Source organism: Chelonoidis abingdonii, chromosome 5 (assembly GCF_003597395.2).
Source record: "Chelonoidis abingdonii isolate Lonesome George chromosome 5, CheloAbing_2.0, whole genome shotgun sequence".
NCBI lineage: Eukaryota > Metazoa > Chordata > Testudines > Testudinidae > Chelonoidis > Chelonoidis abingdonii.
This window is the reverse complement of record NC_133773.1, coordinates 145,495,915-145,518,537: the sequence shown is the minus strand read 5'-3', so window position 1 is coordinate 145,518,537 and position 22,623 is coordinate 145,495,915. Positions and strand designations below refer to the sequence as shown.

Genomic DNA, 22,623 nt, shown 5'->3' with positions numbered 1-22,623 from the left:
TGCACCAATGCAAATGCAGATTAACTCCGCTGATGTCACTGCTGCAGGGGTGATTTACACCAGTAGAAAATCTGGCCCAGCTGTGGAGTTAAATTCGTGTAAAGTATGTGCGCGAGTGGAAAAAGACTTTCATTCCGTGCCAAAACAATACCTGTTATAATGCTTGGTCACTTGCATTTGTCACATGGCCAGCAAAAACAGCTCAGAGGTTTGAGCATTGGCTTGCTAAATCCAGGGTCATGAGTTCAGTCCTTGAGGGGACCATTTGGGGACCTGTGTCAAAACAACGATTGCAGCTGTTTTGCTTGTGTGTATAAATCAAGAATGGCTTTATTGGAACCAAAGGAGTCACACTGGCGTAATTGAGAAAACGTTTGGGGTTGATACTCAGCACAGCAGTGTAGTTCCATTGACTTTGGTGGCACTAAATCAATTTGCAGCATCTGTGGATCTGAGCTACTGCCTCCAGTGGAGCTGTGTATCCATTGCCCCCAGCTGGGCCCATTGTCTTATAAACCAACATTTGTGGCCTAACCACTAGAGGGGGATGAGAAGCCAGACTGTGTTAGCCTGGCTCACATGCACATTCGGGTGTGTGAGAGATGGAAAGACTGGCTAGAAGTTATGGGGAGGTTTCCAACCACCAGCGGGATGAACTTCTGGAGCAGTCTCCCAATAGCAGTTATGGAGGGCAAATGACTGAATTAGTTTTAAGAGCAACCTGGACACATATCTGAGTGGGATTCTATGTCTGGGCTGCTTGTGATGCTGGGGAACAGGGCTCAGTAACCCTGTGAGTCACTTGCGGCGTATGTCTTAAGTCCCTAAAAGCTCGTGTTTGGGGTTCCCTCTGTCCACTGGCAGGGGTCAGGAAGAGATTCCTCCTCCTCCAATGCATTCTGGGGGTTTTTTTTTTTTTAATCGCTAAAGCATTCGGGGTGGCCCTAGCTGGAAAAGAGACACTGGTTGAGCTGTGCCAGGGTTCTGAGGTGGCACTGAGACTTATCTCTCTCTCTCGGTTGCTTGGCTGCCTGGTTCTTGCCCACATGGTCAGAGTCTAACTGATCCCCATGTGGGGGTCAGGAAGAAATTTCCCTCGTATTCAGATTAGCAGGGACCTTGAGGGGTGGAGGTTGCTTTCCTCTGNGAGTCATGTGGTGGCCTTCGAATCCCAGTCCCAAAGTGGAGATGGTCCGAGCTGTGTGCTCCTCATCTTCCTCTGCAAGACCCGCTGTGAACGCGTCACTCAGGCGCTAGGAGAAGAAATTGACCCACAGCGCGACCCACTGAGTACAATGCTGAAGAGGCCTGTCAGCAGGGAGCTGTCGTTTTATGGACATGCTGCTTTAACACATTTTAATGTGCCAAATCCTTCCCACTGAGCAAAGCTGCCTGCAACAATTTACAGCAAGTGGTCCCTCCTTCGCCTTCTCTGTCCTACAACACACTTGTCCCTAGAGGAAGAACGCGATGGTGGGACAATGATGACGATGATCAAGCACGGCTCAGGCAAAGTGGCGCTATAAGGATATCTGGCCTATTGGATCTACTGGGAGGCATTCACGGACAGAGGTCTGTTCTCATGGGACAGACTCAGGCTGGTAGGTAGGGAAATAGATTCTGGGATGGAGAGGTGACACAACTGATTCAAAGAGCTTAAAGATGAATTCAGGAGATGCTCATGTAATCTCCGCCCTTGATTTTAACATTAGTGGGAGGAAAATTCAAGTAAGAGCAGATACAGGAACGAGAAAGGAACAGCAGACAGTGGAGAATGAACCACAAGAGGAAAGATAGTTGTCCACAGGTAGGCAATGCTGGCCAGTAGAGTGACTGTTCCTATTTGGTGCAGGAATCTGGGTGAAGTCGAGCAGAAACAATAAGGTTGCTGTACACAGGCAAAGAGCCTAGGAACAAAATGGAGAACTATGATCTATGTGCAGGAAGTGAAACCAGATGTTACGGGGATTGACAAAATTGGTGGAGTAGTAGACCATGACTAGGTACAGGTATGAGGGATAAGTCTGTTCAGGAAAGACAGAAATAAAAGGAAAGGTGATGCAGTCAGGTAGGGCCCACACTTTCCTGGCTGTAGAGCTGGAACAGATTTCTTACCAAATAGTCACCAAACAAGAAGAGGTTGATGCCATTTTCGACTGAGTGTTGGTGAGTCGGTAGGACCACCCAGAGAAGAACTGGTTGTAGGGGACATTTTGGTTTGCGTGGATCGTGTGCTAATTCAGATTCAATAAAATGGAAGGATAGGAGACAAAACTAGTCTGCAGCTAGGGGCCTTCAATTTCAAAAGGGGAAACTTTGAAATATTAAGGCATTAACGAGGGGAATGGACTGGGTGATGAATCAAGGATCTGAAAGTGGTGAGAGCTTGCGAATTACTTTCAGTCGCAAGTGCAGAAGCTCTCTAAGCTGCATCCCCAAGCAAGGAGAAAACTTCCCTGGGAAGGTTGCAGACCAGCTGAGAGCAAGCATCTCACACAGTTATTAGAGAGAAACAGCAAATCCTACAAGGGAATAGATGGGGTGGATCAGAAGAAAAAGCCACGTCTTGGAGGTCGAAAGTGCAGGGATTAATTAGGAATTGTCAATCGCCAAGCACAATCGGACCTTGCAAAGGAATTAAAACACAGAATAACGTTCTATAGCCATATAAAAGCCAAAGGAAAACAAGTTAAGAAGGAGTGGGACTGCCCAAACACGAGGATGAGTGTGACGTTAAAGATAATTAGGCATGGCCAACACCCTAAAACGATACGTTTTTTTGTTTTTTTTCGTCAGCATTTTAAAAAGGAAAATGAGTTTCGGGGTAGTGGCAGGCTGGCTAATGGGAAATGGGATTGGAAGTGAATTACCACCTTTGAGGTGGGAAGTCCAAAGTCGAACTTGCAAACTTACAACCCAATAGCAGGCGATTTTTAATGAAACCATAAATGAGCGAATTGTCCTGTGGAACTGGAGAATTGCTAACAATCCTACCTAATTAAGAAAGGGAAAAAGTGACCGAGGAACTACAGGCCTGTTAGTCTGACCTCAATTGGATTCATGGTTTTTAGAACAAATTTGGAAAGAAAGTAATTAGGGACGTGGTAACAGAATGGGGTAAAATACAAACACAGTTTACAAAGATAGATGGTGCAAACCAACCTGATTCTTTCTTTTGAGCGATAAGTTATTTTTAACCAAAGGAAAATGCAGCATTCTCATTCTATTGATTTCAGTGGCATTTAATACAGTTTCACATGGGGAATTATTAGTCAAAATTGGAGAAGATGGGGATTAATTGTTATTGTTAGTCCCCTAAGTGCATGACCTGCATTTGCACTATTTGAATTTCATCCAGCGAACTTCTGCAATGGGCAGATAAAGGGCAGAACATTTTTGCCACATTGTTCTGCGGGATCTTGGTCCCCTGCTCCACAACAGAATCTGTGCAGCAGAAACCGAGCTCAGGAAAGTGTGCTTTATTCTTCCACTGAGACAAATAACATTCTTTATCCGGGAAATATTGTTCACCCATCAAAATCCTCAAGGAAGAAGGAATTTCGCAAGGATGCAGAGACTCACTCTGCTGTCAAGACACAGGCATGCTGGCTATGTGGAAACCGGGCTATTCCTTTGAAAAGCAAGGGCCAGGTTGGTTCTGTTCTCACACCAGTCTCATTCTATTGGCTTGAGTTACTCCTGTGTATGAGAGACCAGAATCAGACCCCAAGAGTATAAACCCAGCTCAGGATTCTTTTCCCCATCTAATTGCAGCCTGGCCTGAGCGTTGCAGCCTTAAGAAGTGTGTCATGACATTGTCCCTTCCAAAAATCATGGGGAAGCTTTTAATGGCCTTCTGGCAATCGGGGCAGGTTCTGGGCAGGTTGGGCACAGCTGAGAGGAGCGTCAGCCCAATTTAGAATATATTTTTTTCCTTTCAGAAGTGTCTGAAATGGACAATTCTTTATTTATTGGGCAGTTTTTGGTACCTGTGCTATCTACGTCACTTGCTGTTCTGTTTTACTTTCATATGGACACAATAGCAAATATATGTGAGTGTGAGTATTTTAAAGAACTCCGACCCCCTGCCTGTCATCTCAGAGCTTAGTTAATGCTGAAATGGAGAAGCAATTAACCAATGGAACAACTTACTGAGGAATGTGATGGATTCTCCATCTCTTGACATCTTTAAATCAAGATTGGATGGCTTTTTAGAATTCATGCTGTAGCTCTACCACAAGCTATGTGCTCTATGGATGGGTCACTGGGTGACAGTCTCTGGCCGGTGTTATACAGGAGGACAGACTAGATAATCACAATGGTCCCTTGTAGCCCTGGAATCTACGTAACACGCATTACCAATAGCAGCACGACTCACTCAGGGACAGGGTGACTTGGGCAAGTGGTAACTGCCTAGAGCATTTCACATCTAGATCAACAATTTAAATCCACTCCAGCTGGTAATGGCTGAAGGTTGTTGCCAGCTGGTTGCTGTTCATCATTTTCTGTGGAGAGAATCCTGTGGTCCCGGTAGAGAGGTGCCCCCATTATTGGTAGCTTATTGGTTAAGAACTGAGTGGGTCTCAGAGATGGAGCTACCCCATCTCCAGTGAGAAGGGGGGGTGTTGGTAAAGGTCCATCGGCAGAGCTACTTGTTGTAGACATCAGTCCTCAGGGCTGCCATCTTTCTCCCAGTAATAAATGCCCTTGGAAATAAATATTACACAGCTTTGAAGGAAAAGCAGCCTGAGATGCAGAAAAACAACCGACTGGGTCCTTCCAAGGAAGTGACAGTTTTGAGAGGGATTGCTCCTGTTGGGGTGGAAGGGACAGACACGTTTTGATATGTGGCACAGTGGCACAGGGATAGGAGAATTAGAACAGCTTTTGAAGCTGGTCTCCCAGCTGAGCCTGAATTTATCTCCTTGGTGGCTGAAACATATTTTGTGACATACCTTGCTTACCACATACAGCTGGACGTTTTAAGTGTATGTATAGATGGTTCTGACATCATCATAACGTCAGATCCAAAGGTGCAAAAATTAGAAATTCAAGTCAAGCAAATCATTATTTATTGGGTGATTATGAAACAATAACTCCATGATTGTAAAACTGATGAATGAAATTGTTTTTTAATCATTCACTTTATTAATGTAACTTCATATTTAAAGTTTTATGAATGAAACAACATTCTTTCATAAAACCGGTTACCCCAAGAACTGGCTAATTGACAATGAAGATGCTTGTTAAGAGCTAGAGCTGTTCAGTTGTTGGGGTAGATATATGTATTACATTATATACTAATGTTAGATGTGTAGAAAGCGTGAATAGAAAGGAGTAGTTAAATGATTGGATGTGTGCCTGCCTTTTTAGCCTTGCTGTAAATTGCTATAGTAATTTGTTTAACTAATTCAAGGACAGAAACACTAATTATCTGAGGCCTAGAGAAACAAGACAGAAAGTCTGTACCAGGCGGTGATAAGGACTTTGGGAAACAGTGTTCTTTTACCACTAACCCTTTCATCCCTTGGAATTTGGATTGTGCCTATGTAAATCTTGTAGTCATGTTCTCTAGCAATGTAAAGGGGGAGAGAAAACAGAATGACATGTAAATCAAACGTGTTAAGCTGTAATGTGAGAAAGCTGAAATGTGAGCACGCTGGGTGAGTGGAAGTGAGTGTCTGTGACAGGTAAATGATCGATCAGGAAATAGTACCAGCCAAACTCAAGAAAGATTCACACCTATCTGCTGGCTGAAGATAACGCAGGAAACCGATGACCCCCGGAGGGCAAGCCGGAATCTGCCCAGGACGTATCAAGAAGAGATAAAAGATAACATATGCGTAACGCTTGCTCTTCATGAATGTACCATCCACCGGTCAAGCTGATTGATAGTTATCTCAACCATGACAGCGCAATTCCCATAGACTTACATTGAACCAAAGACTTATAAAAATAGAGCTAGGGGACTGTGATCTTTGAGTCTGGTTCTGCTACCACCCTCCAGGAGCATCGGATGCACATCTGACAATGGCTTGGCTCCAACCTCGTGTCCAGGGCACCTGGCCAGTGACTTGGCATGAGCGACTGAAGGCTGGTAACTACAACTGATCATTGCAGAACTTGTGTGAATGTTTGTGTGAGTGAATGATTCTAACAGCTCTCAGCACTGTTCTGTTGTATTTGCAATCAACGTGGCGATTTGCCTTATCCCTCTTATAAGATCCTGCTGGTAGTCTATACGGTGCCACAAGACTCTTTGCTGCTTTAACAGATCCAGACTAACGTGGGTACCCCTCTGATACTTGATTGGTATTATTTTATTAGTGTAACATAGTCAGCTGCCGTTGTAAGTTTCACTATCAGTCCAATTCCTGTTTAAATCACTGAGACTTGCACTGTTTCAGTATTGTAACTTCCGTTCACCATTAATTACACTTGCCTACATTGTAACTGCTGTTCACTGTTTGCCATTCACTACACTTGTCTATATTGTAACTTCTGTTCACTGTTTGCCAAGTTAGTTTAACTTCTGTGCCAGGGAAGATAATGGAGCAAGTAGTTAAGGAAATCATCTGCAGACACTTGGAAGGTGGTAAGGTGATAGGGAATAGCCAGCATGGATTTGTAAAGAACAAATCGTGTCAAACCAATCTGATAGCTTTCTTTGATAGGATAACGAGCCTTTGGATAAGGGTAGAAGCAGTGATGTGGTATACCTAAGACTTTAGAAGGCCCATTGTTAATTCGGCAATGATACCCTATGATAAAACTAGGCAATACAATTTAGATGGGCTACTACTAAGGGGTGCATAAACTGGGCGGTAATCTGTACTCAGAGAGTAGTATTAATTGCTCCCAATCCTGCTGGAAAGTATAATAGGGGGGTCCTGCAGGGTCTGTTTTTGGACGCTCCTTTCAAGTTATCTTCATCAACGACTTAGATTTGACAATAGAAAGTCAAACTGCTATACAGTTTGCGGATATACCAAAGGGAGAATTTCAACTGCTTTGGAGACAGTAAATTCCAAAATGATCGGACAAATTGGAAGAAAAGTGGGCAGTAAACTTGGAGAAGTTAATAAAAGACAATGCAGTGCTCACTAGGAAGAGACCATTCAGTTCACAGCAGCGAATGGGAAAGACTGTTTAGGAAGAGACAGCGAAGTATCTAAGGGGGTTTATAGTGATCCAAAGCTAAATATGATCAACAGTGATCGTTGCAAAAAAAAGCAAACTGATGTTCTGGGAGATCTAAGCTTGTTTGAGACAAGACACTGAAGTCATTCTTCCGCTCTACTCGGCGCTGGTTGAGGGGGGTCCTCAAAGGGCTTTGGAGGGAATTGGTTGGGTCCAATTTCTGGCATCATTCAGAAGAGTAAGAAAGTTGGAGAGGGTCCAGAGAAGGAGCAACAAAATGATTAAGGTCTTGAAACATGGACCTACAGAATGGAAGCGGAAGAATTGGTTTTATTTGTTTGGAAAAGAAGAAGACTGAGAGGGGACATGAAAGCGTTTCAAGGTATAAAAGGATGTCAATGAGGAGGGAGAAAACTTGTTCACCTACCTGGATAAGAAGAACAAGAAGCATAGGTTTAAAGCGGCGACGGAGTTAGGTGGACATAGGAAAAGTTCCTCGGTCAGCCGGTGGTTAAACACTGGAATAAAATTGCCGTATGGGAGGTTGTGGAATCCAATCTCTGAATATTTAAGAGTAGCGTTAGAATAAAGTCTATCAGGATGGTCTAGACATATTTGCCTGCCAGGCAAGGATTGGACTTCGATGACCTCGTCAGGTCCCTTCCAGTCCTAGAACTGATATTAATCAACACCCATTTTAAAACAGCTCCCACTTTGCCTTAGTAAAAGCTTTCCAACCTTCATTTTTCAAACCCTGCTTTCTTATATTTTATTTAGATGTTGACGGGAGGTAATGGTGGATATGGATATCAATCTCCATCCACCTGTCCTGAGAAAAAAGTTCAACCCCACCATGGCTGAAGATCAGCAATAGCCCTAACAAAGTAAGAGTAGATCCACCCTAAAAAGAAGGTACAATAAAGGAATCCAAAGCCAGATTCCCAGCTGAAAAGTCAGCTGCCCAATTGACGGTACAATCACCAAACAGGCAGCTGAACAGCAAAACCTATAGACTCTGGATTCAACTAAAGCCTACAAGAAAGGATGGTGAATGGGAGACTTTAGGGACAACTTCTCGCAAACATGGAAGGGCATCAGATGCAGGCCAACAGGACACCACTTGCCTAATCTACCGGCTTTCCTGGCCATTACAGCCACCGATTACGAACCCCAGCTGCCAAATATCAAGAACAAAACCAGCTATGTCAACAGACTGGTAAACATTGCAGCGACGCAGAACATCTTGATGTAGTGTGTGTCTGTGTTGGAATATTAATAGTGATGTTATAGGATAAGTATTAGTTATTGGCATAAATCAAGATTATCATAATAAATGTGCATCTTTGTCTGTGCTCCCTTAAAAGATCTTCGTATTGTCTGACAACATGATCCAAGAATATTCAGTGCTACACGACTGAAACATATCAAATGACAGACAGCGCACTGAGCCGGCATAAGGCAGCTGTCTATCTAAGCCAGAATATTCACACCAAGAAAAGTGCCTCGCAATCACAGCCATGTGGCCCTTCCTAGGGCAAGTGACGCTTCCTCATCGGAGTGGCTGGGATCTGATTCTACTTTGGAAATTAGGGGCTCTGAGTGCTGGACCTGCATGTCACAGCTACCAGCTTCATGGCCTGCTACAATATCCACTAAAGGCGAGTGCAGTTGACATCATCCAGCATTCAGCTCCATTAAGGTCTCACACAGTCTTTCTCTGCCTCTGTCCCCTGAGCCAGTTGTTCGGCTATTCAATCCCTCCCAGAAACCTAGGATCAGGTGTCTAATTCTCATGGAAACCACAGCAATCTGAGCTCAGTTCTGCTCTGTGGACTCTGTGTTGCAGAGAATAACACCAGCAGTATTGCGGTCGAAGGCGATGCACCTCCCCAGTCACCCTCAGAATTCTCCACAGCTCTTGTGGCCATGGTAACGAAGGGCTTCTGATGTGCCGGGGTACAACTGCCCTGCGCCAGCTTGCATCAGGTCCAGCAAACGCCAAAGTCAGTGGTGGGCTCTCAAATCGCTGAGCACTGCATACCAGATCTCATGCCCAGTAACAGAGAGGTGGCACTATCCACTCCAGGCACCCCCGAGAATGGAGAAGCAGGAACGGGAGAGAGAGGGACAGCGAGGTCAGGTCATTAACTTCTCCCTGCCCTGCTTACGGGCCTCGTCCACAGCCCACTGAGGTCACTGCACCGACTGCAGCTGGCTCTGGCCATGTCCCCAGCCCCACAGCCTCCCCTTGCCCAGCCTGACAGAGGGGAGAGCGCAGTGCAATCCCAAGGAGAGCGGGAACCTGCCGCTCACTCCAGACTCCCCTGGCTGTACTGAGTTAACTTGGGGTCAGATCCTCAGCTGGTGTAAATCCCTGTGGTTCATTCAAGTCAATGCCAAGTTATCCCAAGGGAGGCTCTGGCCCTGGGTCTCAGTGGGCACTGAACACACACTCCGTGTTTAGGCTCCTGCTCTAAGCAAATGGGCATTAGCAGAAATTCCTGAGAGGATTCACTGCTGTCCTGGCACTGCCGGGGGCCTCCCTCAGGATCAGGCCCACTGTGCCAGGTGCTGCATAGACAGAAGGGGCCATACAGACGCTGCCCAAAAGAGCTTGTGACCAAACATGTAATAAATAATCAAGTCTCTCAAGCTTCACTCACCCCCTGCTTGCGTCTGCTCTGTATTCGGTGCCATCCACCCAGCGCCAGCTGCCTTCTGTCTCCCGGTCGATGAGTCCAATCCAGTAATGTTGTCCCTTGGACTCCTTGGTGAGAAACTCCTGCACAACACAGTTTGCAGCATGTGCAGGTCACCCAAGAGAGGCTGGAGGATGCAGCGGCAACTGCCTGGGCGGAACAGATTTTGGGGGAGAGGAAAGGGCATCTGGTGGTGTGAGCAAGGCACTGGGCTGAGGGAGACGCGGTGTCCTGGCCCCAACGCTGACAGTGACTAGCTGGGAGACCCCAGCGGAGCCCTGGAGCAGCTCTGTGTGTGTGTCTGCATCTGTATCTGCCTGGGGCTAACAGCAGGGACCTGTCTCAGAACACTCCCCCCCACAGCCCCCTCAGAGCTGGGCTGTGGCAGGTACTGACGGGCACCTCAGAGTTCACACCAGCACCCTGCCCTTCCAGGAAGCAAAGCTTGGAGCAGAGAACTGGATGCAAAGTCTGACCCTGCAGGAAGGTGGGATTTTCCTCCTCAGAAAGTGCCCCAGAGGTCTAGGGTGAGGGCTACAGTGGGCACGTGGGGAGAGAGGATTCTCTGAGAGGTGCATGGCCCCTTGCACACAAGCCTTCCAGATACAGGCTTCTAGATTGTCCAGCAGGAGCTCAGGCCTGGGAAGAGGGATCAAAGGGGTCCTCACTAGGAAAGGTCATTGGGTTTGCAGGAAATGCTATGTTGGAAGCAGAGAATATCAGAAATGAGCCTGATCCCAAATCCCTCTCCCCCAGCACCCCAGACTCTGGGAAGTCCAGATCCTGGCACTGTTCCTCTGCTGCATCTCTGCTTTTAGACTGATGGGTGAATCCCCTGAGTCAGGTACCAAGGCTTGGCATCATCTCCGATGGTTTCCAACCTCAGGTGCCACCTTCCACTTCCCTCAGGTGTGAAACAAGGCACTGACCCATTATCCAAACCCCTTGGAGATTCCTGCGCTCACCTGTTCTGCCTGGGAGGAGACAGAGGTCAGGTGCGAGTCCTGAGACACACAGAACCGCTCAGCCTCTTCCCACGACTTCCTTCCTTGTGAAAAGTAATAAAAGTTCCCTCCATAAAACCTCCAGCCCCTGGAGAGCTTTGTAAGCACGTCACCTAGGAGCAGAGACTGAGGTGAGACACCCCGGCTAAAGTCACAGGGACACACACAGGGAGCTCAAGATTTCTAGTGCCGCATTTCCCCTGCCCTTCAGCTGCCCCCAGCTCAGGGAACTTCTGAATCCTGATTCTCCAGCATCACAATAAGTAACTTTCATGGCCCAAGGAAGGATCCCAAAGAGCGCTGCAGAAAGCAGACACCACAGGGTCACTCCCCCAGCACTGAAATGCAGCTGCATCTGGGCTGGAGCATGGGTGCCGGTCCCAGTGCAGAGCAGCACGGCTGTAATGGGAAAGGGGAGACTCACTGTTCAGCGGAGCTGGCAAGGGCAATTCAGGCAGGGGGAATGTGGCTGTCCAAGGTGGAATATCTCCCGGTTCAGTATCAACAATTTTCATTGATCATAAGTGATGATGGTCTCGGGACTTTTCACTTTGGCACATCCCACAGCACCCTGTCGGGGGTGCTGGATGAGGGATGGTTCTGAAAGTAACGCCCCATACGCTGAAATGCCAGGGTCACTTTTTGCCTGTGAGCTGACAGGTTTGGAGCGTCTAAGAAGAGCTGACAGCAGGGTGCTCCCATTAGGCTAACGAGGCCTAGGGTGTAATTTAACTCCACACGGATCACCATGGTGTGGGCCCAGGTGCAGCCACCGGTGATTTTCAATGGAAGAGAACTCGGGGCTGGAGAAAGTCACTGCGTTGTCAGCCTGGGAGCCTGAAATCCTCCGTTCATCCTCAGCACCAGCAGAAACAGCACCAGCCAGCAGTGCAGCTAGTACTTACTGCAGCAATCTTTGACTGCTGGTCGCGCTGCACTGATGTCCAGATGGATCTTGATCTGCACTGGGTCTGCACTGACATTACCCAGCAGGTCTTTCAGCATCTGGACTCCTGCCTGCGCTTCATCCAATAGCTGCACACCTAGAAGAAAGTCACAGCGACGTCAGTGGAGATGCAGAACACTTGATTATCAGCACCTGCAGCAGATCAACATCTGCAGGCCCCTGTGTGCCAGGCGCTGTACAGACAGGAGGGGACAGTCCCTGCTCTCAACAGCTCACAGTCAAAATCGACTCGAGGTGGGAGAAATTAAGGATGATTTGCCTGCAGGGGAACTGAGGTGTAGGGAGAGGTGCCCAAGATCACACAGGAAGTTGGCAGCAGAGCTGGGAATTACTCCCAGCTCTCCTGAATTGTAGCCCTGTCCCCCCAATCTCCCCAGCCACCTCTTCCCAATCGATGCCCCCTTGTGAGCTGTGAAAGGGTCTCCTGCAGCATAGGGCAGACGTGGGGCTGCAAGAACATCCATGGCCCCAAGCCCTGGCCCTGGGCTCCAGGCCAGGATTTTGAACAGCCCAGCGTTCAGGCGAGTTCTGTGCCAGGGATCAGTTCAGGCCCATTTTCTGACTGGACGCTGAATAACCTGATCCATGGACGGGTTTGTATGTGCAGCCCTGGGCCAGACAGACAGACGGTTGTGAGACGTGGCCACAAGGGGGCGCTCTGCCTCCAGCAATGGGACTGTGGCAGGTACCCAAATTCTTGGAGCTGCACAGGGAGGGCTCAGGGACTGGGGGGCAAATTGAGACCCACGAGTGCAGCTCCACTGACGTCCTGCTTACACCAGGGTCTGAATTCGGCCCTGTATGTCTCATGAGCTGCGTCCGTCTTTCCCGCCAATGCAACCCTGACAGTACAGGGGCCAAGGTGAAAACTATGGAGCGAAGGGAGCAACAGTGAAAGGACGGAAGATGTTGACCACTAGGAACCCTGTGTAGGAGCATGGGATGGATGCAGCCAGCCTGCCACTGCCAGGAAGGGAGCTAGGAGGGAGCCTGGAGAAGCCACCTGTCCCCGGGAACAGAGCCTCCGTTGGCAGAGGAAAGTGCAGAGCAGCAGCTCATTAGACAGGGGGACGGGACCACCTGGCAGGGAAGCATATGGAGGGGAGCAGGAGGATGCCAGGCACCCACCATCCCTATAGGCAGGAGAGTGCTCAGCTTCCAGGCCAAGGAAGGGGAACTGACCCTCATGCCTAAGATCCTCATCCTGCGACTTACTGTCCAATCCCTTTGCTGACGCGTCTGAGGCGTTGTCAGACTGCAGAGAGACTTGGAGCTTCTCCACCGCTTCTTCAACCGCTTGCAGCTTGCTGTGTGCCCGGAGATCTAGAATTCACGTCTGCAGGTCAGCAACCGAACTGAACTGCGGCTGGAGACCAGCCACGCCTAGAGAAGGAACATGCTCCGCACCTGAGCCTGTTCTCTATGACATCTTTTATTTTAATCTTGGAAAGCTTCCCTCTCGAGGAGGGACACAGGCACAGCCATGGCCCCATTCGGGGCTTTCTCCTAGTGTTTTTTACACCATCTTAACGTAGAGCATCAGCTCCTTGGAGCAGGGAGCTACAAACTCCAGTTTAACAGATTGAGATTAAATCTCAGGAAAAATATCACAGGCCACAGAATCTCGCCCACCCACTCCTGTAATAGGCCCATAACCTCTGGCTGAGTTACTGAAGTCCTCAAATCATGATCTAAAGACTTCAAGTTGCAGAGAATCCACCATTTACACTCGTTCAAACCTGCAAGTGACCCAGGCCCCAGGCTGCAGAGGACATGGGGAAATCTGATGTGGGGAAAATTCCTTTCTGACCCCATTGAAAGGTGGATAAGGACCCAGTTAAATGGGAGACTACAACAGGTCATGCTCAAAGGTGAGCTGTCAGACTGGAAGGAGGCTACTAGTGGAGTTCCTCAGGGATCGCTCTTGGGACAAATTTTATTTAATGTTTTTATTAAAGACGTTGGCACAAAAACGGGGAGTGTACTAATGAAATCGGCAGATGACACAGAGTTGAGAGATATTGCCAGCTTGGAGGAGGACCAGAATATCATACGAGTACAGCTGGATGGCCTTGACCCCTGGAGTAGTAGAAATGGGATGAAATTCAGTAGTGCAAAGTGCAAGGTCATGCACATAGGGATTAACAGCAATATTAATCCCCATCTTCTCCAATTTGACTCATAATTTCCTATGTGGAACTGTATCAATTGCACTGAAATCCAGATAGGAAATACAATAGATCTCATCTTTCTCTAAAAAATCAATTATCTTCTCAAAGAAAGACAATGTTGATTTGGCATGATCTACCTTTTGTAAAACCCTGTTGTATTTTATCCCATTTTCCGTTAACCTCTATGCCCTAACTACTTTCTCTTTCTGAATTTGTTCAAGGACCTAGCATACAACTGATGTCAAACTAAGTGGTATGTAGTTTCCCGGATCACTGTTTTCCTGTTTCTAAAATATAGGAACTCCATTAGCAATTCCCCAGTCATAGGGCCTGACTCCTGAGTTTGTGGATTCACTAAAAATCCTTGCGGGTGGACTTGCAACTTCATATGCCAGTTCCTTTAATATTCTTGGATGAAGATTATGCCGGCCCCCCAGTTTGGTCCTGTTAAGCTGTTCGAGTTTGTCTTCCTCCTCAGATGTGAGAATTTTTTCTTCCATACCCTCGTTTCTATTAGCCAGCATGCCACTAGCCCAAAACTCCTCATTCCATTTATTAAAAATGGAGGCAAAGTATTTGCTTAGTCATTTGCCCAAGCCTAGATTATCTTCTACCTCCAACACATCCTCCATGACCTTTCTGACCTCCAAGACGTGGCTTTTCTTCCTGATCCATCCCATCTTCCATTCCTTGTAGGATTTCTGCTTTCTCTTAATCACCTGTGTGAGACACTTGTTCATCCAGCCTGGTCTGCAACCCTTCCCCTTCCTTGGGATGCAGGCTTCAGAGAGCTTCTGCAACTTTGATTGAAAGTAACTCCAAGCCTCCCCCACTTTCAGATCCTTGAGTCCTTCCATCAGTCCATTCCCCTAGTTAATTGCCTTAATATTTTTAAGTTTCCAATTTTGAAATCAAGGCCACTACTTGCAGAACATAGATCCTGGGGGTCTGTAGCAGACCCCAAGCACTATCTCAGGGGAACCTGTGGTAGCTTTCTTCCCCAAAGTGATTTTGACCCAGACACACTCTGTTTTAGCCTTTCCAGCACTTTTAATTTCTTTACAGTCAACCTATCTCCTCATCAATATACAACGCTACTGCACCACCTTCACCTTCATTTCTGTCTTTCCTGAACACCACATACTCTCCATTGTCTGTACTCCAGTCCTGGCTACTATTCCACCATGTTTCTGTTATCCCCGTAACATCTGGTTTCACTTCCTGCACCAGTAGATCTAGTTCCTCCATTTTGTCCCCCTGGCTTCTTACATTGCTGTACAGACACTGTAGTTGTTTCCGCTCGGCATTGACAGGGCTCCTCACGTGATTAGGCACAGTCATGCTGCTGCCAGTATCACCTACTACTTGGTTGTTAGCATCATTGGTTTGGGAACTCTCTTTCCTCTTGGTGTTCATTCTCCTTCCCTCTGCTGTTCCTTTCTCCATTGCTGTGTCTGCTCTTACTTGATTTTCTCCTGCTCAATATTAGAATCAGAAGTGGAGGTTACATGAGCAACTCTCAACTGTCTCCCCTGAATTCCAAGCTTAAAGCTCTTTTAACTAGCTGTGCCACCATCCATCCCAGAATCTATTTCCCACCCTACTCAGGGGGAGTCCGTCCCATGAGAACACTCCTATGTCCGTGAATGCCTCCCAGTGATCGAACATCCCTGGGATCCTCATAGCAGCACTGCCTGAGCCGTGCATAGATAATCATCATCTTGTTTGATCTCCATTCTCCTCTAGGGACAGGTAGAATTTCATTGGAGATCACCTAAGCCTCCATTTCTTTAAGTGTCTTTCCCAGCCTGGCATCATCTCCCTTGATCCGTTCCAGCAAGAATCTAGCAGTATCATTTGTTCCCACATGAAGAACAATCAGTGGATTCCTTCCTGCTCCCATTACGATCCTCTTCAGCTTCAGGTCCACATCCTCTCTATTGAAGGGAAGGCATAGCTCAGTGGTTTGAGCATGGGCTTACTCAACCCAGCGTTGAAAGTTCAAGTCTTGAGGGGGTCATTTGGGGCAAAAATCAGTACACGGTCCTGCTAGTGAAGGCAGGGGGCTGAACTCAATGACCTTTCAGGGTCCCTTCCAGTTCTATAACATAGGTAATTATTTTTATTTAGCTCCCGGCAGACCCCTCACCCTTCTGTTCCCTGGATCAGCTCTGGTGCTAGGTCTGTCCTTTCTTCTCAGTAAAGAGTCACCAATCACGTAGACCTGCCTCTTCCTGGTGTTGGTGCCATTCTCCAGCCTTCCTCCCATTCCTTCTGAATGCAAGTCCTCTTGTCTTTTGTTCTTCCTTTCGATCTACTGCAAGTCATCCTCTGTCCGCCTGGGGCTCTGAACTCTAGGTATGTACATTCTCTTCCCAGTTAAGCGGGCGAGGGATAGCTCAGTGGTTTAAGTGCTGGTCTGCCAAATCCAGGGTTGTGAGTTCAATTCTTGAGGGAGCCACTTAGGTAACTGGGGTAAAAAATCTGTCTCGGGATTGGCTCTGCTTTGAGCAGGGAGTTGGACTAGATACCTCATAAGTTCCCTTCCAACCCTGATATTCTATGATCCTCGCAAGACTAGCTGCTCTTCTCTGCTTCCTGGCACTCTGTAGCCAGGGCTCTTCTCTTTCCAGGGCAGCAGGGAACCTCACTAACCTTTCACAATAGCTCGTACAGAGAATTACTCTGGCTGCAGGAGTGTTCTTCTATGGCCTTAGTGAAGGAAGAAATAAACACAGTTGTGATACTGGGAAAGTGGAGGGTCTAAGGAAATTGCTTGTGTGACTTGTGGTAAAACCAAAGTCCTCTCTGTCTGGTTGGTTTGGTTTGCCTTAGAGGTGGAAAAACCCCAGCCTTGGGGGCTAACTGCCCTGCTCCAAGCCATTTGTCCTGAATTGGTCCCACCCAAAGCCAGCATTGTTACACTGCCTAACTAGGGAAGCCCATCCCCTGATCTGATGTGCTCACAGGCTCTGCATCTCTCAGCACATGGCCTGTACTAGCCTCAGCAAACTCTCCAGAACCCACTTGCCAGAGGCAATGCATAGGGGGTGTGTGCAGGGTGAAGCACCCCCCTAGATTTCTGGTTGGCATGCTAGGAGGAAGAGGGGCTGTGTCCTTCTCTAATGATGCTGACCTCCAGCACACTCTGCCCCATCTCTGGCAGCTGGGCCCAGGACCAGACGCTTCTCATGTCAGCCGCTCAGGGTCACTGCTCTGTGCAGTGCAGCAGCTGCATGACAGAGCTTGGTGGGGAGGTGGTTGGGGCTACCAGGCACAAGGGTTGAGCAAGCTGGAGTCCACTGACCCCCTGGCATGTTTCTGGCTCACTTGGCCCCTGTCCCCAGTAGCAGGGCCCTGGTGGGAGTGTCCTGGCCCTGCACCCCCAGCCAGACTCTCTCAAGCAGCTGCTGCACTGCACAGAGAAGTGACCTGGAGCGGCTGGCTTCTGCCGCATGAGCCGTGGCTCCCTCCTGCTCACCGCCTGGGCCCAGGAGAGCAGCCGAATGTACTGGGGGGAGGTCAGTGACAGAAGGACAGAGCCCCCCACAGGTAACTCTGGTGGGGTGTGGGCATTGCAGACATGTGGGGTGGTCATATGTCCTTCCCTTTAGATTGTGGCCCCTCAGCACAGGGAGACACCAGTCATCTTTACCACTCACCGGCCCTAAGAAACAGGGGCTTGTCTCCCCTCTCAGACTTTAAGGACAGAAGGGCCCATTATGATCAGCTAGTCTGACCTCCTGCACAACGCAGACCACAGAATCTCACTCACCCACTTCTGTAACAAACTCCTAACCTATGTAAGAGCTCTCCACTCCAGCTCCCTGTTTTCAGCTGTTTGCTGGCTCCAGGGCAGGGACTCTTTGGCAGAGCAGGGAATTGAACCCAGCAGTCTGAGCCCCAGACAAGTGCCCGAACCACTGGCCCGTACGGTCTCTCCGTAGGGCATTTCAGTTGTGCCATGAGGCTGCCTGGGGCTGAGGCTCGTGCTGCTGATATGTGGTCAGGAAAGGACCCAGCGTGTCCCTCAGAGCGCAGGTTGAGCATGTGGGGCTGCCACATGTGATCTGAAGTCCCTGAGCTGATGCTCAGGCAGGATGAAGCTCACCCAGACCATCCCTGACAGGTAGTTGTCTAACCTGGCCTTAAAAACCTCCCGTGATGGGGGTTCCACATCCTTCCCAGGTGACCTGTGCCAGTGCTGGACCATCGTTAGATTTAGAAAGTTTGTGCCAGTATCAAACCAGCAGGGCAAGATCTTACAGCTCCATTCGAACTCCCTGGAGTAGGAGATTTATTTGGAGGGACAGACTGGAAATGCAGTCGATATTCTGCTGAAATGTGGAGGTGTCCCCCTCCACCCCCCAAGTCAACCCAGCTGGCCTGTATGTAAGTTGGCAAACATTGGGCTTGGAGCTGCAGTTGAACTTACATAGAAGCGTCACAGCAAGGAGGGACGTGGCCAGGGCCAGACTCAGGAGGAGAAGGACCGGAGTGAGGATGCCCCGCACCCTGTGCCGCCAAGGGACCGATGTTTTGCGACAGTTTCCTTGAAGGAGAAGAAGAAACGTATCCATGGAAAGTTACAGATCAAATGCCACTGACCGAGGAAACTCCCCGAATCTAATACCTGCTCAGCCTCCTATTCCCTGACTGTGGTTAACGGCAACAGCGGAATGAGGCCAAATAAGGTCAGAACCGACCGGAACTCGAATGTGAAAAGCGACTCTCCCTAAATCAGGAGTGACTCTAGTGCCAGGCAGGCGTCCTGTGAGAGAGATCTGGGAGCAGGATTTCCCCCCTGCCTAAGCATTTCTTGAGAGAGAAGTTTAGGGGTTGTGAAGTCCAGGCCCAAAGGAGTATTTTTAAATGAGAAAAGGAACCTGAAACAACTTATGAAATATCAATACAACAAGGCCGTGAAATGAGGGGGAAATGATTCTTTGCAGGAGAAAAGTGGGGCTGACAGTAGCAGTGTGCTCAGAAGGACCTTTCTACAGCATCCCTGTCTGATAACCCATCCCCAGGATGCTGGGCTCCCCCCTGCAAGGAAGCCAAGGGGCGAATCACAGGGCAAAGCCCGAAGATTGTGTCTCCCCTGCACATTAAAGGGAGAAGACTAGAGCTGCATTTGAGCCAGGATCTATGTGTAGACAGAAGTAAGTTTACTCAGTATGCTCTGGATTTGGTCTCCCCAAGGTGAACGGCAGCTGCTTGGAGACACAAGACTGTCAGATTCTCCTCTCCCTGATAGTCTGAGCCTGCCACACCCTCTCCCTGTCTGATCTGGGCCTCAGCCATTAGCTCGCGCCGCTCCCCCATGGGGTGTGGTTCCTGGAACCAGCAGACAACACTCAGAGGCCCAGATAATCCCCTTACATTGCAGAAGTGGCTTCTCTCACACTAACAAAGGTGAAGCTGCGTCTCACTAACCTACTGATTACCAGTTCTCGCGCTTACGGTAGAAGCTTCTCTGTCACCAGTGCAGACTCATTTTTCCCTTTGTGTTTTCATAGATCACAGAAATCAGGGTTGGAAGGGACGTCAGGGGTTTCTAGTTCCCAACCCCTGCTAAGCAGACCCAATCCCAACTAATCATCCAGCCAGGGTTTTTGTGAAGGCCTGACCTTCAAACCTCTAAGAAGGAGATTCCAACCAACCTCCGGAACCGCCATCCGTGCTTCACACCCTCTCCTAGTAACACAGGTGTTTCTTAATATCCAACCTAGACCTCCCCACTGCAACTTGAGCCTATTACTCCTTGTTCTGTTTTTTTTTTCAGGGGGTGCACACTGGAACAGTCTAGATTCCATCCTCTTTGGAACCTTCCTTCAGGTGTGAAAGCAGCTATTCAAACTCGCTCAATTTTCTTCTGCAGACTAAACATTCCCAATTCCTCAGCCCTTCCTTCATAAATCATTCTCCAGCCCCCTAACTCATTTTGTTCGCTCCACTGGACTCTTTTTCCAATTTTCCACATCCCTTCTTGTAGTGTGGGGCCCAAAACATGGACACAGGACCGCAGATGAGGCCTCCCCTTTCGAACGAAAGGGAAATGATCACGTCCTCGATCTGCTGGCACTGCCCCCTATATACAGCCCAATGATTAGCCTTCTTGGAAGTAAAGGCACACTGTCGACTCTATCAGCTTTTCCTTTTCACTGCGAGCGACTAGCTCCGCTCAGTGCAACTGCAGCTGCCCATGAACCTACTCTTTACTCGCACCCTCCACTTCCGACAGCCCGCTCTGCCCTACCGCCTTCTGAACCTAATGTTGCATCTTTTGTGGTTCCAATCCAGAACAGCTGCACATAGCATCTGGATTGCACTGAAACCAAAGGGGATAAACACCCCCGAGCGGCCCTGTTGAAGCTGACACTGCCACCAAACATAGAATGTGAGACGGCCGACAGGGTCAGGCCAAGGCTCCATACCCAGTGTGTCTGTCTGGCCAACACTGTCCACTGCCAGGTGCTCCAGGGGAATGAACAGACGGGATCAGAAGTGTCCATCCGCGGTGCCCATTCCTGCTTCTGGAGAGAGGCTAGGGACCATCCTGCCGCTTCCTGTCTAGATGCATTGTGGACCTACTTGGCCATCGACTTGTCAGTTCTATTTTTGAACTTCTGTTAGGTCTTGAGCATTCACACATCCTCTAGCAAGACGTTCCACAGAGAGTGACTGTGTGTTGTGTGAAGACTATTCCTTTTTTCTTTTAACCTGTGCTATTAATTTACACTGATGCGACGCCTAGTTCTTCTGTTCTGGAGAAAGGAAGTGTTTATTTACTCTATCTACTTTCTCCACACCACGTCATGATTTTTAGATATCAGTCATATTCCGCCCCCCTTAGTCGTCTCTTTTCCAAGATGAAAGTCCAGTCTTCTTAATCTCTCCTCATACGGCAGCTTCATTCCTATCCCTTCTGAACCTTTTCCAATTCCAATATATCTGTTTTGAGATGGCAGGGCCACATCTGCACACAGTATTCAACATGTGGGTGTACCATGGATTTATATAGAGGCAATAGGATCTTTTCTGTCTCTTTCTTAATGATTCCAAACATTCTGTTCACTTTTTTGAAGCCACTGCACACTGAGTGGACATTTTCAGAGAACTTCCACAATGACTCCAAGATCCCTCTCTTGAGTGGAAACAGCTAATTCAGACCCCATCGTGTTATAAGTATAGTTGGGATTTTGTTTTCCAATGTGTGTTACTCTCCATTTATCAACATTGAATTTCATCTGCCATTTTCTTGCCGAGTCACCCAACCAAAGTCAAGAGAGGGGCCCCTTGTGCTGGGAGCTTTAAGAAAACAACCTGGTCCTTATCTCAGAACTTCCAGCTCCATTTGCTCCTTGTCCTTGGAGGAATAGGTTCCCTCCCCACGTCCCCGAGCCCTGGGGAAAACCCTTCTCTGCTAACACAGCTACATCTCCCTACCCCTGCTCATGGTTAGATGCATGTGCTCGGGCATGGAAGGGGCAGAGGGTAAGGAAAGAAGGTGTCCCTGTGAAATGGGGGGACGAGAGGGAGCTGGGGAGGGGGAGCCTGGATGGCTTTTATGGCCAGCCCATGGCACAGCTCTGCCCGGCAGGAGGCTGGGATGCTGTGCAGGGACTCCCATCTCTCCCCCTGTGTCTTTCTCCCGTTGGGGACTGGCAGGGGAGAGAATGCACTGGGAAGCGCTGACCGAGCACCCTCGGCCACTGCCCGTGGTGCTGTCTGACCAGCACAAGGCTGAGCTCTGGGGACGTGGTCAGTGGAGCAAGTGATCGCTGCCCAGGACACTCTGCAGAGCCCACAAAGCCAAGGAGAGGCCAGCGGGAGTCCAGGGTCCAGTGCAGCCTCTTGTGCTTACCTTTGGGCCAGGGATCAGCTTCTGCCAACTCCATGTTGTCACAGATATTTTCCCTCGACATTTTCCTGTGTTCACGCTGAGCCAAGCCCCTGGTCACTGTCCTGTGGGTCCTTTCTGCAGCCTGGTGGGTTAGAGCCTCCCTCTGACAGCAGCCCGGGCCCAGAAATAGAAATGGGAAATGATGCCTGCTGGTGAGAGCCACCCTGTCGCCAGCTGGGCCATGTGCGGTCAGCCCTAGTGGTGGAAGCGCAAGTTCAGCCAATGGACTTGTCATAACTATGAAGGGAAAGGAACAGCCCTCCTGTGTACAATACTCTAAAATCCCTCCTGGCCAGAGACACCAAAATCCTTTAACCTGTAAGGGGTTAAGAAACTCAGGTAACCTGGCTGACACCTGACCCAAAGGACCAATAAAGGGACAAGATACTTTCAAATCTTGGTGTGGGGGAAGGCTTTTGTTTGTGTGCTCTTTGTTTTGGGGGTTGTTCGTCTTGGGACTAAGAGGGACCAGACATCAATCCAGGCTCTCCAAATCTTTCTGAACAAGTCTCTCATATTTCAAACTTGTAAGTAACAGCCAGGCAAGGCGTGTTAGTTTTATCTTTGTTTTCTCAACTTCTAAATGTTCCTTTTTCTAAAGGGTTTACCTCTGTTTGCTGTAACTTTGAACCTAAGGCTAGAGGGGGTTCCTCTGGGCTCTATGAATCTGATTACCCTGGAAAGTTATTTTCCATCCTGATTTTACAGAGATGATTTTTACTTTTCTTTCTTTAAT

The 22,623-nt window shown here is 48.5% G+C and overlaps 1 protein-coding gene and 1 long non-coding RNA gene across 2 annotated transcripts in view; both read right to left on the bottom strand.

The window, feature by feature from the left end:
* Positions 1 to 22,623, bottom strand: part of LOC142045781 (C-type lectin domain family 10 member A-like) — a 182,862-nt gene that overhangs the window by 74,838 nt on the left and 85,401 nt on the right. The window contains exon 4 of the mRNA XM_075066728.1: positions 11,749 to 11,886. Within this exon, the coding sequence (XP_074922829.1) occupies positions 11,749 to 11,886 (138 nt within the window). The remainder of the gene's footprint in view (positions 1 to 11,748; positions 11,887 to 22,623) is intronic.
* On the bottom strand, positions 12,253 to 18,530 carry LOC116830153 (uncharacterized). The gene is made up of 3 exons (XR_012656013.1): positions 18,417 to 18,530; positions 13,026 to 13,133; positions 12,253 to 12,419 (listed from the first exon to the last, which is right to left on the bottom strand). It is a non-coding gene; the product is annotated as an uncharacterized LOC116830153 (long non-coding RNA).